Source organism: Apiospora phragmitis, assembly GCF_038363925.1.
Source record: "Apiospora phragmitis strain CBS 135458 chromosome Unknown utg000010l:1.0-9815664.0:1.0-9183399.0, whole genome shotgun sequence".
NCBI lineage: Eukaryota > Fungi > Ascomycota > Sordariomycetes > Amphisphaeriales > Apiosporaceae > Apiospora > Apiospora phragmitis.
This window is the reverse complement of record NW_027117409.1, coordinates 3,629,317-3,645,565: the sequence shown is the minus strand read 5'-3', so window position 1 is coordinate 3,645,565 and position 16,249 is coordinate 3,629,317. Positions and strand designations below refer to the sequence as shown.

The window sequence follows — 16,249 nt, the reverse complement described above, 5'->3', positions numbered from 1 at the left end:
CCTCCTTCATTGCATCCTGACCTGAATCTGGACCTGGAACTGGACCTGGACCTGAGCTGCGGCCGGTGGAAGAAAGAGAGAGCGCGCGCCTGCTGCCTTTCTTGCCTGTCTTGCCCGTCTCTTGTCTTGAAGCAAGCAACCGCTCTTCCCACTGCCACTCAATCGATCCGTCGCACTTCGCTCCCACACACACACACCACCACCACCACCACCACCCTACTTGCCTACTTCCATATGTACCACACAACCAGTTCAACAGCATAGACAGGCCTTGTTCTTCTCGCGTCACCTCCAGTCCTGTCAATCCAAAAATAGCGACACTGGTTCCATCATCCTCGACTTTTCGTCTCACTCAGTCCTTTCACCTGACGAACTTCACTCACTCACGCACGTACCTGACTATACAGAAGCACACCCCCCATCTGATCGTCGCCGAGGGGTTCTATATCCCAGCCTTGCGGTGGAATCCTCTCGTCCCTCCGAATGAATAGCACCGGTACTTGTCGCAAACCAATAGCAAAGACAGCAGCTTCGCCAACAGCACCGCCAACTCAGACCGGTCGCATTGCGCCTCGTCGCATTGCAGTCTCACCAACGTCCGCCCAATACGGCTACCAATTTCTCTCCGGCGACCACGGCGGTAGCGACTACTCGACTACCCAGCCAAGTCATTCAGTACACACTTGCGAACCGCCCTTGGGCTCCAACATACAAATCGCAAATACTTGACATCGTTTGCTTGTTGTCACTCGGTGATCCCAACGCCTGTTTTGATCTCGTCTGCATCGCGCTTACTTGCGCGTCACTGTCGACGAAATGACGTCTGCAGCAGCGACCCCGTCTAAACCACTGCCCCAGCAACAGGCCCAGCCAGCCGCTTCTACCAACGCTGCGTCGCCGCCTAGCAAGCGAGACTTGAAGTCGTGGTGGAAAAGGTTCCAGCTTCAGTCGAGGCACCAAGAGAGTCAAGGTAATGCAAAAATGAATACTCTTCCTCGCACTCGCCCAGCATCACTGGATATCAGTCGTTTCGATGCGACGCTTACTAGACTGGTTTGGATTCAATCCTTGGCATCGCTCTGTTCCTTCAACCTCACCTGTGTATGCTTGCCTGCCTGCTTGCTTGGTGAAGTATCGCAATGCAAGCAGGCTAGCTTCTGGGTCGCGACTTGATCACATTGGATTTTACTCGGGCACATTCTGCCCACGCTTTCTGGCTGCGATGACGCTGGGCTCCTGTGCTGACTATTCGTTCTCTACAGAAGCCCGACAGCAAGGCATATTTGGTGTACCCTTGCGACAAAGCATCACCTACGCCAATGTTGCTATATCACTTGTTGATGACAATGGCCAGAGCTATATCTATGGCTATGTGCCCATAGTTGTAGCCAAATGTGGTGTGTTCCTGAAAGAGAAAGGTAAGCCACCGCCCAACTTTGGATTTAAACGACAAACACAGACTCATAATTACTGCGTAACAGCCACTGGTATTGAGGGCATCTTCCGCCTCAGCGGGTCGGAGAAACGCATCAAGGAGCTCAAGGTTGCATTCGACTCACCCGACCGATATGGCAAAGGCCTGGTATGGGACGGATATACGGTGCATGATGCCGCCAACGTTCTTCGACGCTACCTGAACGACCTACCTGAGCCTGTCGTGCCGCTTGATCTCTATGAGAAGTTCCGTGATCCCTTGCGAGGACATACCAAACAAGCTGTAGGCGACATCGAAGGCAGCCAGTTGGTTGACAACTTCGATGAAGCTGAAGCCATAAAGCAGTACCAGGATCTCATCAAGGCATTGCCTCCACTAAACCGACAGTTGCTCTTATACATTCTCGATCTGTTGGCCGTTTTCGCCGCTAAGGCCGACGAGAATCGCATGACGGCTCAGAACCTGGCAGCTATCTTCCAGCCTGGCATGCTGTCCCACCCGAACCATGCAATGGCCCCTGAGGAGTACCGCCTCAACCAATGCGTCATCATCTTTCTTATTGAGAATCAGGACCATTTTCTGATCGGCATGCCCGGGACCGCCGCGGACGAAAAAACGAAGCAAGTGATTGAGAAATACATACCGGCCCCTCCTGTTGTTGTTTCTCCCTCGACACCCGCCCCCAAGAGATCTGCGTCTGGAGTTTATAGATCTTCCTCTAATGCTAGTGCGGCAGCTGATAGTGTCAGCCGAGACGGTAAAATCCGCCGAAATCGCTCGACGTCGTCAAGGCATTCTCGCCATTCTAACGGCGCATCCACGCCTGGGAGCCCTGGTTTGGCCACAACTCCTGGTGGTAGTCTCGGAAGAAGCAATACCGTCCCTTCCAAGAAGTCGCCGCACATACCGTCTGCCCATTTCCAACGTCACGAATCGTCATCGGTTGCCGTCGATCCGGCGTCTCCCACTCCCGCTGGTTTAAGTGCCGGACACCCACCGACCGTGAAGGAAGAAGTCGTCGACACATCGGAAAAGGCCCGGACGACTGCTGGCTCTACACTAATGCCCGCTGCTAATCCTGCTGGGCGGAGTCAGGACAGACTGCTGGAGCCACCGATGGAGACTCCAGGCCGTGAGAAGAACCTCCCGAACCTGTTTCAGCGCTCGCCCGCAGCGGACTCGGAGAAGCGGCAGCCGAACAAGCTCCGGAAAAAGCGGTTGCCTAGTAGTGCTAACCCTAGTGCACAAAGCTCTACTGCATCGTTGCCTCATTACGGCACCGTATCGCCTGCCTACGAATCAGCGAATCCTATGGAACAGGCTAACCCCTTGAGAAAGCTGCTCGCCCGGAACCTAGTCCTACTGAGAACGGTGCCTCCACCGAGACCCCGTCAGAGCCTACGCCGAGGGCCTCTCAAGTGCCCGCGACCGGTGTCCTGGACACGGCGCCCGCCCAACAGGAAGCAGTCAAGACGTTGAAGCCAAAAGGCTCCCCTCCAGGCTCTTTGCACTCGTCTTACAACGAAGGCGGCTCTGACTTGGATCATGCATATGATAGCCTGCCTGCGCCGACGGCCGAACAAGCCGAACAAGAAAGAAAGCGTCGCTGGCGCTTTTCTAGGCGAAAAGAGGAAATAGCTAGCGCAGCAGCAGCCCAAAACCAAAACCTCGGGGTCAATAGTCACGCTGAAACAAGCACGTCCACAGTCGGAAGTGGCGGTCACGGTCATCGTCCTCGAAAAAGCTGGACTGGAGAATCATCCGACATCGCTGCTACGTTAGCAGAGAGTGAAGCGGGAAGCCGAGATGCCAGGGACGAAGCGCGAGGTCCGCTGGGTTGGATCAAGACCAAGTACCGCGAAGTCAAGGAGAATCATGACCAAAAGAGGACCAAGTCGCCCCCTGGTGATTATAACCATGGGCCTCTCCCGATCCGAGGCAAGAGCGTTGAGATGAAGAGGGAGGAGGAGGAAAGGCGCGGCCCGAGCGCTGTGGAAGAGGCGACGCAGAAGTCTGTTCAACCACAGAACGTACCCCTCCCTATGTCTCCGCCGCCCGTACCCACAACACACGAAGAAAGGGCCAGAGCATCGTAGGAAGATGCTGCTCTATCGCGATTTTGGCTTCGGCTCCGTCATTTACGGTGAGACAAGAGACATTGCGGCTTAGGTCAGTGGGTCGGTTCTCGGGTCGGATGGGTCATGTTTGCTCTGATTCAGCGAGCACGAAGTGGCTTTTACTCTACTCGGGAGTTCTTTGGGTGGATGATTCGAAGCGGTTTTAAAGAGTTTCTCTAAACATATTTGGTTTTTCTTGGGGCCCCTCCTTGTTGGTTGTCGTTTGGTCGGTCGGATTTGCTGTCTTCTTCAAGGCACAGGAGTTGCAGCGTTGAACAAAAAGTTGGGATGGAATGAACGGCTGCCCTATTGCCCTCTTATGGATACCCCCCAGACCCCTCAGGACACGAAGTGATGTTGACGCGCATAATTGAGAAAAAGAGGAAGGAGAGAGAGATTTTCACCCTATACCAAAACAAAACACCAGATTAATACTGTCATGAGAGTCGGCACCCCCATTTTCCCATTTCTACTACTATGTCGGGTTTGTGGGTAATGGTCCTCTGATAAACAAACGAGACGAGGGATGCCCAATGCTATTTGTAGAAAGGTCTCGTCTATAGACCAACCGCCTCGGCTTCAAGAGGACCAGTGTTACGAATATACGGCCAGAATTAGTTTAAACTAACATTAGGGGTGCAAGTGTGTACTTTGGCACAATATACAGGTTGGTGATAGTGGTCAGCATAAGGGTTTACTTACTGCCTTTAGTAGAACCTCTACTAGGAGTCGTACCATATAGTCCAAGTAAACATAGAAACGTGGGGGTGAAAGAATACGAGGACAAAAGGTGCATGTCAGAAGTTGTCACAGAAATGTCAAATTCATGTTGTACTTTCTCTGGGCAATCTCTTGACCAAGTGAGAAGTGTAGTAGATTAGACAGATAAGTACCATCATAACTTCAAACACTGCAGACTTGGGCATGTTGCAAACTACATAGACGGTGAAGGGTTGGAACCTACCTGATCGTATACTCCTTATCAATTACTAGCATTAGTGAATACCACATCGACTTCTTAATCTTCTTAATCTTGGGCCGACTGCCACAATAGCGGAGACTCGTATGCCGGATGGAATAATTGATTGTAGGGCAGGTAAATGGCGGTATGCGAAAACCGAACAGGCAGGTAAAGGGAGTTTCTTGAGGGTGTCCGGCGCCAGCTAGAAGGAGAAGGTTAGATTGCTGTACTCAAAGTTAGCCCTGGATTTCTTGGGTGGTGGATGGTCGTATAGGTCGGTAGTGGTCTTTTGGGAGATTGAGAAGATGTCTAATCCTCAAAATCCATGGTAAAAGTCAGGCATCCACTGGATGCAGTTGCAACAAAGACGATGATGTCGAAGCGACCACGGTCAAGTGAGTCGCTTCTGTGTGCATTTACTATACTGGACAGCTCGTGTGCCAGATGTAGTCAAACCATTGGGAAATACCCAAACCCCATCGCGTGTATCCCATAAGCAAAACCCTCCATGTGTGTTTCTTCCCGCTAGTGCGTTTGGGTGAATGCGCTGGTATATCCTGCTCTTGCGTATATCCGTGAGTCCCGACCCGAGTCATGGATGAAAAAACAAAGCTGTGTAGTCAAATAATGCATAAAAATCAAATTCCGTTGCTTGCACATTGGAAAACACTCCCAACAGTGCCTGCCTCAAACTCTTCGATAATGCCTTCAACGCTGGCGTAAGTCCCAGCTGTGAGGAAGAAAACGCCGGTAAGGATGATGACCTTAAACATATTAGTGTATGTCCTGAAACCAGAAAAATGATAGGAGGGGGCCGGCGTCAAAGAGGTAGCAGGGAGTATTCCCTGTCGTGTTGCCCTTGACGTGTCGCAGTATACTCACGATATTGAGGATCCCTTCGAACCAACCACGGATCGATCTGTCCTCGAGCAGAGCTACAGAGCCGTCTGCCTTCCGCATGCGGAAATACGCAATTCCCCAAAAGATGAACCCGAAGAACGAATCGAAGAGCGATGACATGAGTGATAGCAATGATGAGAAGAAAGGGATCACATTTGCTATAATGAATGCAAGGATCCAGGTGGCCACTTGCCTTAAAGTCAGCAAATGGCCTTCAGGGGATTGTAATCCATAACACTTACAAAGAATGCCTGCCCAAGAAGCCCAGCCGATAAGGGTGTGGTCGTTCTTATGACGCGATCCCTGGAATAGGCGGAAGAAGATGAAACGGGCCGAGACCGAGGCATATAATACACCCAGGAAGATCAAGGTGGGGATCATGAATGAAAACGACACCTTCTTGTACAGGTCTTCTAGGGAGCCGAATGCTGGAGACGTCATGTATTGGTTGCCAACGTAGGCATAAGTAACGCCACCCACAATGCTGAAGACGAGGATTTCCGCAATGGTGCATGCCCAGAGAGCTTTTGGGAAATCCCTTGGCTCTTTCATCTCGGCAATGAAGCTGGGTAGTGTGATTTGGCCGATAAATGTATAACTGATATTCAGGAATGCGTTGAGCCCCGAAACAAAAGTCGTCCCTGCGATGGGGATCGCGGTGACAATCGGATTGCCAAAAGCCGCTCCGGTGGCGGGACTGGTCCCCGGGGACTCGTGCCAATTGGCTGGGTGCGCCTGGATCGCAGCGAATACAGTAGCGAGGATGACAGAGATGAAGGTAAAGAGAGCAGAAGCTGTGCCGAGCTTTGAGAGCATCTCAAAGGTTCGCGGGAGCGAGCATATCCAAGAAATGAGGGCGACAATGATGCCAAACGCGACGGTTTGGCAGTGGACGCTGGAGGAGTCCGGGCCCACCATTGTATTCAGATACTTGGCTCCGATGAGAATGTGCAGCCCCTTTCGTATGGTCAGTAGCCTGTGCTTACGGGTAGACAGGACCGCGTGGCAACATACCTGGATGAAGGTGTTGTTCAGGATGAACATGACGGCAGTAGCCCACCATGCCCACTTCTTTCCCCAGAGGAGCATTTGTCCAATGTCACAAACATCGCGCACCTCGGGATGCCTCAAGCAGAACTCCCATAACACAAGCGAGCTATGCCGGTCAGTGTCGGCCCGTGATGAACTTTCGTTCTGGGGGTACACCTACGTGTATAGCACGATCAATGCCTGGACGACAGTCAAGATAAGACTGAGGGTGTTGTTAGATCAGGCGATCTGCCAAGAAATGGCCAAAAGCCAAGAAAGCTTACCCAGGAACGAGGCCGAGGATGCTGTACGACCACGGAAAACTCATAATCGCCTAATCATCAGGGTTAGCCACGTTGCCCTCGGCTGCGCTTCGGTCGCGGGACGCAACAACAATCTATAGACTGTCATAATGGCCACCATACTCTTCGCAGAGAGGAATTGGTAATGGGGATCAGGGCTACTCACCAGACAAATGTACTCGGAGAACAGCAATGCGGCCGTCTGCGCTCCATCCACAACCATGTTAGCGCTGTGCCATGCCTTGGCTGCCGTCTCGGCATTGGCAAGAAAAAGCTTCAGTTGGACGAACCTTCTGCCAGCTGCAGGTACGATATTGGATGGCCGAATTCTCTTCGCCTGCGATCTGCTTCAACAGGATATCTTTGCTGTCAATTTCGCTATCGGAAGTGTTCATATTCCCGTTGAGAGGCGCCACAACGGGCGCAATCCGGGGCCCTATCTTGACCATGGGACCGCCGAACCAGGCAGACCATCCCGTGGGTTTCGTATCCCGGGTCGTGGCCTCGGCATCGTAACCGTCGGTTCTGCGCTCGTCCACTGCCTCCTTAGACGGCAGGCCAGAGGCGGAGTCGGTCATCATGGCGAATTGAGTTTTGAGAGGCGTCTGAGGATTAGGTAGAGATGCAATTGGGAATGCACGGGTTACAGCTGAGTCGGGATTCGAGCTACAACCAACCAGATCACCTTTTGCTACGAGATTGGTGAGAGTATCCGGCCAAGGGAGGTAAGTGTGTTGAGAGAGGTGCGGCCGGGACTGCGACGCGAATTCTGGGAGAATGGGAGTTTTAGTAGCCGGGGTTTCTTTCGATCTATCTCATGTTGACACAAGCCAATGAGTACGACTGTACTACGACTTGGCAGGCAGGGAATAAAGTACACACTACCACCCACTGCGTGCGTAGATCGAGGAAATCCCTTCTGTACAAGGTTCCAAGGGCGACAGAGTCACAGAGAACCCAGAGGGAGGATGAGATGACGCGCTAGTTAGTACCGCCCAGGTTGCCTTGGTGGAGGCATAGTCCAATCATGGCAACGGCGTACTGCGGCGTCGCCCCCCCTTGGATCAGTGCAGCCGTTGGTCGAAAGGCCGAGTGGCGCCCGCATTCTGCCGCAAACCACAGCTTATTAGAAGTACTGCACCTAAAAATCGAAAATCCGTGCATGTGGAGGATGGGCTAAAGCGACCGGGATGGCAGTAGCATCTTCTCGGTGTCTACCTGGTAGGTTATGGGGATTGGGGGCCTCGCGATAACCCTTGGAAGTAAAAAGTGACTGCCCATGGGAATCTAATGTGTGCATGTACCTACTGCAAAAAGTGCGCCTCGAGTTACGTAGAGCTGGAGGGAGATCAAAGACTGAATGACGGGACGGACAAGCCGAAGCTTCCTCTCATTTTTCTCATCATTTCACTGCGTCGATTTGCTCTGTCCGCCAAGGATCAGCAGAGATAAGACGTGAGGCTAAGCTGGAGACCTTGGCGGAAGTGCACCTGCTCGTCTCGTCCAGTGTTACGTTGTACCATTGGAGTGGTGCTAGGATCCCAGGATCGGTTAATGCTCTAACAGGGTGGCTGCATTTACATTGATACATGTAGTCAGCTGGTATTGATATTACCCGTCTCCCGAATCCTACACTTAAGAAAACCAGGGCTTAACCTGCCACTACGTCATCACTCACACCGTCGGTCAATTGATGGATTACTGTAGACGACAGTTACCCCTGCTAAGAAAGCGCCGGTACATAGCCACCTAACCTAGTATATGGGCTACCTACTACCGGAAGGCTAGCAGACATCAACAGGATCCAATGCCCACCTTTATCGGCCGTTTGGCGGCTCGAGAGACTCGGGGCGCAAATTGCGTGATCGGTCTGGGAGGTTTGGAGCCTAGGGCTACCTTGCGGGTATTAGATGGGGCAGCGGCGACCGAGGCTCAATTGTTCGTTGCTCGTAAGGTCAGTCACTGCAGGTGGTGAGCGTCCCTCACACACTGCCTAATACACTCGCTATCCCCGTTGATTCTGAAATGGCTTCGGTTCATCTTGCTCTTACTCTTCTAACCCTCACTCTTACGGCCTGAGTGCAGTAATTGAGTCACGTCAAGTGCGAAGAATATAGTGAAGGGACGTGCATTCTATCTTACGGGGTGATGAGGAACCTGATTACATGTAGCTATGATGGTGCCTGCCATATCTACATCCATTGGGAATGATTCACGCACTCTTTCATCAATCATTGCATTGCCCACTCTTCATACTGGACAGAACCTCCCGAGTCACAACCCATGGTAATGACGTGCCATGGCCTGATATCTCATCGAGTATAGGTATACCACGGGTACGTTACCCCATGCGCGTGCATTGCACTGAGCTCTTGGTGGCCATGTTCTGTCTTTCACAATATTCTAAGCGTATATAATACGTAAATATGTAGGTAAACTTGCGGCGGATGACAAACTGTCTTGCAGGTGGCCTCGAATTGCACGGGGGTGACTTTTCCGAGGTCGCGAGTCGCAAGTGTTGCCTCTTTGACCGCCCAGATTAATAACTTGTAATATTAAGACGGAAAGTTGAGCAGAATCTAGCCGTGGATTTTACGCCACAAGTGGAAGCAGCGTAAACTCTCACCATCCGTTTATCCGGATATTTGATGAATACAGATGGCGGCCAAGTGGTCCAAAGCTCGCCAGACTGAAACAAAAACAATGCCAATAATAGATGTGTGTATAACGTACTTGCATCCGTTCTTACTAGTATACCACATACTAATTCTTTAAAGCACCTAGGTACATATGTAGGATTGCAAAGTGATAATGGGTAATGTAAGAGCTATTAGGTGAAAGACGGCCTTGGATTCAGGTCAGCTAGGGCTGTTTGTCGATCGGGCGGAACAATTTCCTCATGCAGCCAGCCCAGTTGCTTTTTAACTTTTGCCTTTCCTTTTTAATTGACCGCGAGTCTGTCCTGTTATACCGAGCATCCGGCCGTCGAATACTTCGAAAGCACTAGACTTGCTACTTACCTAGGTACTTAAGTAGCCTTTGTGGTACGGCACCGTGGTCGAGGCACAATACACACACACATGATAGGTATATATCTGGAAGAGAAGAGCGCAGCGGGCATGATTTGCCTCGGGCCAATTCCGTTGTATGGGAAGCCGGCTGGCGCCCTCACGGGGAGGAGTAAGCGAGCATGGAGAAGAGCTAACGAGACGAACTAAACCCCACATCCATACCCCATCATCCCATCGCCTCTCCAGTGAACCAGTGGACTGAATGAACCTTTGGGGAAGGACCTCGATTCCCCTCCCTGAACAGCTACCGATGTGGCCTGCAGCTGCGTGATCGGCTTTAGCTTACGGGTGCGTGGGTGCGTGGCTGGTTGGCTGGGTATGTCTGTCTACATGTAGACTCTTCCTTGTGCAGGGGAAGACAGGCTGAGACGATACTGCAGAGTCCCCCTCGTTTCGATTCTGATCTGTCAACCAGGATAAGGACTCCCAAGAGAGAAAGAATATTGTTTGTATAAACTGTAGGGGGTGGGATCAGGAATTGGCGCCGACGTAATTGCGAGACATTGGTGTCCAAATGCGATTCGATGGGAGAAGGGTGCTAGTGTTGAGGGTTGGAGGGGTGTTATCCAGCAAGCCATTGGCCGCTCCGATCCGGGCATGCTGCCGAGACCTAGTTTGCAAGGGTTTAGTATTGGCCATCGTGGTCACCAGAGCGAGTCATATATAAAGCCCTCTTCATCTACTACTCTCTCATCTGGTGTTGTTTGCTGTTTGCTACTTCCAGATACATCCCTGTTCTGACTCGGCCACTGCATCTCAACATGTTCGGAAAAGCTTCGTGTACGTGATTTACCTACTTAACCCCCATCCGAGAAGCGGCAGTAGCGGCGACGTCCCAGGATATCAAGACTCACCCTGAAGGATATAGCTAGCGCGCTGGAGGAGAAAGCCGAGCACCCCATCGAGGTGCCCACTCACAACACTTATCACCCTGGTAGCGATGACGCTCTTCCATATGACAACGATACGACCGTGGTGTGTCCTCCGCATACCACGCAAAGGAAGATTGTGACTCGCATCGACTTCCACCTCATGCCTTTTTTGATCATTCTCTACCTTTTGGCCTTTTTGGATCGTGTCAACATTGCCAATGCCCGCTCCTTCCACCTGAGCGAAGACCTGGGCCTCTCTACGGTTCAGTATAGCACAGCGTCAGTAGCCAGACAGCACATGGGAACCGCTTCTTTCTGAGTGGCCACTTTCTGACGCTCAGGCAGCTTGACAATGTTCTTTGTCCCATACGTCTTCTTCGAGATACCCAGCAACATCTTGTTGAAGAAGTTCACGCCCAGAATTTGATAAGTTGCCCATCCCGTATCGAGGGATTCCTGGCTAATCCAATTTACGCTGTCAGGTTGTGTCATAGGGTTTGGGTGTATGTCCATTTTTCAGGGCCTGGTACAGAATTATGCCGGTTTACTCGCAACGAGGTATGTGCAGGGTCCTCGACTGCGGTTCAAGGGAGACTGATTGTTTTCAGATTCTTTCTCGGTCTCTTTGAAACAGGAATGTTCCCTGGTTGTTTCTACCTCCTGAGTGAGTCGTTATTTGCTTGCCTGTCACGAAAGAGGTAGTTCGATTTGGTCTAGTGTAATGCTAAAACGGACAACAAGGCATGTGGTATCGACGTGACGAGGCGCAGAAAAGATACAGTCTGTTCTTCTCTTCCACCAGTTTAGCTGGAGCCTTCGGCGGCCTGCTAGCATCTGCCATCGGTAAAAGTCAGTAGGGCCTCTGGCGTGTCTTGATTCAGGGGTAGCCCTCACTGACGTTGTTGGGTGCAGTGGACGGTATCCGCGGCTATCATGGTTGGCGCTGGATTTTCATCCTTGAGGGCACCCTCACCGCCGTCGTCGGACTGATCTTTTTGTTCACGTTCCCATCCTTGTGGGTTGTTCCTACCACCTTGTCTCCTTGGTCCCAACACTGACGTGTTTTCAAGCCCCGAACAAGCCATGTGGCTCAAAGAGGACGAACGCGAATACGTCAAGGCTCGCTTACGGGCCGACCAAGGACATAATGCTGCGGAAAGAAAGATCAGCTTGCGCGACGTCGGGGCTGTTCTGAAGGACTACCGAGTTATACTTGGCGGCCTCATGTATTTTGGATTAATTGTCCCGGTACGCTTATGTCTAGACATATGTTGCTTTGGACAAACAGCTGACTCCTCGTGCAAGGCGTATGGCTATGCCTTTTTTGCACCCACTATCATTGCCACGTAGGTAACCCTCAGAATCAGCGTTTGAAACTGTTGTGTATCCTGTACTTACTGACCCCTTACAGTTACAAATACAACGCCATTCAGACACAACTACGATCAGTACCACCGTGGGCTGCCTCGTTCGTCTTCTCCTTGGTGATTGCCGCGATTTCAGACCGCTTCAGACACCGCTATCTGTTCACCCTGGTACCGATGCTTATATCCTTTGCTGGTTTTGGCATTCTGCTTAATGTCCATGATAATCTGGACTTGCAATACGGAGCTTTGTTCCTAGTAGTCATGGGCATCTACGGTTCCATGCCCATCACCGTTTGCTGGTTCAATATGTAAGTTGCACGAAAATAACCCCCCCCCTTTTTCTCCTTGGTGGCGGCGGCGGCGGTGTCACGCTGATGGCACTTTGCTGATCTGCATGATGCCTGCAGGAATCTGGCTGGTCACCACCGGCGGTCCATTGGCACCGCCTGGCAAATCGGATTTGGAAACATCGGCGGCATCATAGCGACGTACGCATTCGACGACCCGCCGTACTTCAAAAAGGGTTATTCCATTGGTGTTGCTTTCACTGCACTTAGCGCCGCATCTTGCGCCGCATATCTTGCAGCCATCATGATGGAAAACAGACGAAGAGCAAAGGCAGTTAGAAACGTCGGCCTCTCTGAGTACGAAAAGGGCGAGCTCGGCGACCTAAATCCAGACTTCCGATATATGTATTAAATGCACGGGACGCCCGGGGCTATGAGGATCGAGCGTCTGCATGGTGATGTCGACTTCGGTAAGGCCGAACAGCCCCATAGACTAGGTACTTAGGCATTTCTCAATGCGAGTAAAAGACTGGTCGTCGATTCCAATCAAAGAACGACCACTGGGAAGCCCCTCGATACAGCGTGCTACCTTATCCTACATATATGAGATCCGATATAGTCAGTGGCCCGGAACCGAAGTCGGCTACATGTATAACTCAGACCCGATAGAGCCAAAGCCGCGGAACCGAGGGCGCCGGTAGTAAAAGCCCTGAACGCTCGGGTCCCCGCATAATACAGTAATAAATTGTCGGCAGGCCATGCCCGAGGATCCCCACTGCCATGCCATGAAGATCGAGCGATGATTATTCCCGAGTGGTGATTACTGTATTCCCGTCGGACTAGTGGTTACGCTGCGGAATTGTTCGTTGGTTTCCTGCTATTCACAAATGGAGAACATATCAAAGTCCCACCGATCTGGATTCAAGTAAGGTGGCATACGAGAGTATCGACCAGAGTATCAACTACCGAGCGGTCCGAACGAAACCCCCAAAAGGCCCAAAGATTCTCCACTAATCGAGGAACCTGGAGCATCACCGCCTCATTGTTGGCCCTCATCCGCTGTTTCGCCCCTCCCTGAAGCCATATTGGATACCAAATGCCGATCCGAGAACGGCGCCAGCATTTAACGGTGATCTCACACATAAATGTAGGAAAGAAAATAATCAACGGAAATGTCGGTCTGTCTTATATTTCTCATCCCACAGGCGTGGTATTGATCTGAAAATAAGTCAACAATAGGGTCAGAGATCCCATTCATCACAAATCAAAAGTGCTCTTGGCTCTTTTGAATATTCTAGCACGGCCAATACAGGATGGCTGCACAACAAAAGGGAGCCGCCAAGCTGCGCCAATTCCTCGCCGACCCGGAAAAGATCGTCGTTTGCCCCGGAGTCCACGATGGTATAACGGCGCGGATGGCCCTTCACGTCGGATTCGACGCCCTCTACATGGTACGCAGGATGCGTTGTATGAACCCTTGCCCTATCCGGTGCAAAAGCTAATAAATCGGATGACAGACCGGTGCCGGCACGGCCGTCTCGCGGCTGGGCCAGCCTGACTTGGGCCTCACAACGGTCGACGACATGGCGACCAACGCGGGCATGATCGCGGGGTTGGACCGGAGCGTGCCCGTCATCGCCGACGCCGACACGGGCTTCGGCGGTCCCCTGATGGTCGCCCGCACGACGGAGAAGTACATCCTGCAGGGCGTGGCCGGGTTCCACATCGAGGACCAGGTGACGACCAAGCGGTGCGGCCACCTGCTGGGCAAGGAGCTCGTCGAGCCCGAGACGTACTGGGCGCGCATCCGGGCCGCGGCGCACGCGCGGGAGCGCATGGGGTCCCGACATCGTCATCATCGCGCGCACCGACGCGCTGCAGTCGCTCGGCTACGACGAGGCGGTGCGCCGGCTCCAGGGCGCGGTCGCGGCCGGCGCCGACGTCGCCTTCCTCGAGGGCATGGAGAGCCGCGAGCAGATGCGCCAGGTCGTGCAGGCGCTGCGCCCGACGCCGTGCTTCCTGAACATGGTGGGCGGCGGCGTGACGCCCCTCATCAACGCCCGCGAGGCCCGCGAGCTGGGCTTCCGCATCGTCATCTGGCCCATGTGCGGCATGTCGGCCGTCTACCTGGGCATGCGCGAGTTCGCGCGCGAGCTCAAGGACACGGGCGAGATCAAGGAGCGCTACGTCACGGCCGACGACGGGACCAAGAAGGTGGACGGGAGCGTGCGGGACGTGTTCGAGCTGTGCGGCTTGAAGGAGTGCAGCGCGTTCGATCAGGAGGTTGGTGGCTCGAGTTTCCTCAAGGGTGTATAGTTCAACGAGGTTGAGGTGTGCGTGTCTACACGAGCTTTTCACAGTTGGGGAAGGAAATAATGAAGGCAGGAGTGTTTTATAATATTATATATGAAGTCAAATGATGATACCACAATAAAACCAATCGAAGAAGACTGATTGATCTCGTGATTGCATTTCTGATTTCATCATAAACCCATAGGGACCAACATAGATAAGCATGTTCCGAGTCTCAAGTCAACAAAACAGTCACATTCGTCCGACGACGACACCATCTTGCTGGGCAGCATCAATGGTCTCACCTCTGGGAATCCCTCGTTGTTTACCGAAGCCGTCTCCGTGAGTAATGCCTCCAGTAGCGCCTCGACGTCCGCAAGCTGGGCCAGGAAGTCACTACCTGACCCATTCTCTACCCTCCTCAACCGGGCCAAGTCCTCCACTGCAGCCATCCGCTCCCCCTCTAGAAGCGGTCGCCGCCTCTCGCGCCTCAGAGCATCTGCCGCGCCTGTTCCGGGGTGTCTCCATGTTTTGCCGCGCCCGTTTTCACCCTCTTCCTTTTCGTTCGCGAACACCACAAGGTTGTCCCTGCGTAGAACCACCACCTGATCCACGGCGGAGGACTCGTCGACAAATTCGGCGGCGCGCAGAAGTCCCTCGTACGAATCATCGTGCACCTTCTTGGGCGTCAGGCGGGCCAGTAACGACGACCCTTGCCGACGCGGCGGCCGCCGGTAGAAGCGGGTCAGGATGCCCAGCCGGCTCAGTCCCGCTGGCACTGCCAACAGCGCCACTTCAACCCGGTACCCACCCCCGCGGAAGGTCTGGACCAGGTGCGCGAAGTCGTCGGGGTGGCGGCACGCTGACTCGAGCAAGACGTCGAGCCGCAGCGCCACCGCATGCCGCGCCGCCATGGCGAGCCAGCGCCGCGCGTCGGGTCCCGTCGCCGCCGAGGTCCGGCCTGGCTGATGCTCCATCTGCTCGTCCGCGGACAGTGCCGCGTACGCCGGGTGGTACGTCTTGTAGGTGTCGGCGATGAAATGCGCAATCACGGCTCCTTCTGATTCTTGTCCTTCTTTCTCTCTTTCGGCCATGCCACTATCCCTATCATGCCTGTGTTTACCCCTGACCACAGACTCGAAAACCTCCTTGATGACCGGTGCTGCGCGAGTCTTACCGGCGCCCGTCTGGCCCACTATAAGGACTGCAACGGGTGCTTTCCTCCCGTCACTACTTGTCGTCGGCGATGGACGTAATAGTGTGGCGGCATTTTGCTCGAACCCACCGAATTCCGCTGGGACGATGCCTTGTTCGAATATTTCTGTTGATTCCTGCTCTGACAGCACGAAAGCTGCAGCATCAAATGGAGGTATAGACATTTTCCGGCTGAACCGTGTCAGTTGTTAGTACTTTCTTAGCAGGACAGTATACTAAGGGGTGGTGGGGACGACATGAGCGAGAGCGGGTTCCATCGGTTCGATCGAACCGAGCATCGGGGACCAGGGGTCATGGGGTGGATAGCCCTTGTGTGTGATGACGGCTGCCGCTGTGAATGGACGCTCCTCCTCAGGAGGGGTTTGCGCGTGGGGGCATGACATGAAGTGGGTTCCCGTGAA

At 53.0% G+C, this 16,249-nt stretch overlaps 5 protein-coding genes across 5 annotated transcripts; 3 read left to right on the top strand and 2 right to left on the bottom strand.

Moving 5' to 3' along the window:
• Positions 1–816: 816 nt before the first annotated feature.
• Positions 817–3,531, top strand: PG994_010907 (RhoGAP domain-containing protein; the record flags this gene model as incomplete). Its single annotated transcript, XM_066862316.1, has 4 exons — positions 817–970; positions 1,050–1,418; positions 1,482–2,716; positions 2,770–3,531. The coding sequence occupies 4 exons, from the start codon at positions 817–819 to the stop codon at positions 3,529–3,531; spliced, it is 2,520 nt and encodes an 839-aa protein (XP_066711426.1).
• A 1,620-nt stretch (positions 3,532–5,151) lies between these two features.
• On the bottom strand, positions 5,152–7,325 carry PG994_010906 (N amino acid transport system protein; the record flags this gene model as incomplete). The annotated part of the gene is made up of 8 exons (XM_066862315.1): positions 5,152–5,277; positions 5,396–5,601; positions 5,656–6,370; positions 6,428–6,569; positions 6,624–6,665; positions 6,727–6,776; positions 6,911–6,946; positions 7,035–7,325. The coding sequence occupies 8 exons, from the start codon at positions 7,323–7,325 to the stop codon at positions 5,152–5,154; spliced, it is 1,608 nt and encodes a 535-aa protein (XP_066711425.1).
• A 3,251-nt stretch (positions 7,326–10,576) lies between these two features.
• Positions 10,577–12,753, top strand: PG994_010905 (uncharacterized protein; the record flags this gene model as incomplete). The annotated part of the gene is made up of 9 exons (XM_066862314.1): positions 10,577–10,595; positions 10,684–10,790; positions 11,033–11,351; positions 11,429–11,536; positions 11,600–11,702; positions 11,758–11,935; positions 11,993–12,033; positions 12,099–12,362; positions 12,462–12,753. The coding sequence occupies 9 exons, from the start codon at positions 10,577–10,579 to the stop codon at positions 12,751–12,753; spliced, it is 1,431 nt and encodes a 476-aa protein (XP_066711424.1).
• A 901-nt stretch (positions 12,754–13,654) lies between these two features.
• PG994_010904 (uncharacterized protein) lies at positions 13,655–14,657 on the top strand (the record flags this gene model as incomplete). Its single annotated transcript, XM_066862313.1, has 3 exons — positions 13,655–13,792; positions 13,859–14,133; positions 14,174–14,657. The coding sequence occupies 3 exons, from the start codon at positions 13,655–13,657 to the stop codon at positions 14,655–14,657; spliced, it is 897 nt and encodes a 298-aa protein (XP_066711423.1).
• A 167-nt stretch (positions 14,658–14,824) lies between these two features.
• PG994_010903 (uncharacterized protein) lies at positions 14,825–16,012 on the bottom strand (the record flags this gene model as incomplete). The annotated part of the gene is made up of 1 exon (XM_066862312.1): positions 14,825–16,012. The coding sequence occupies one exon, from the start codon at positions 16,010–16,012 to the stop codon at positions 14,825–14,827; it is 1,188 nt and encodes a 395-aa protein (XP_066711422.1).
• Between the last annotated feature and the right edge of the window lie 237 nt (positions 16,013–16,249).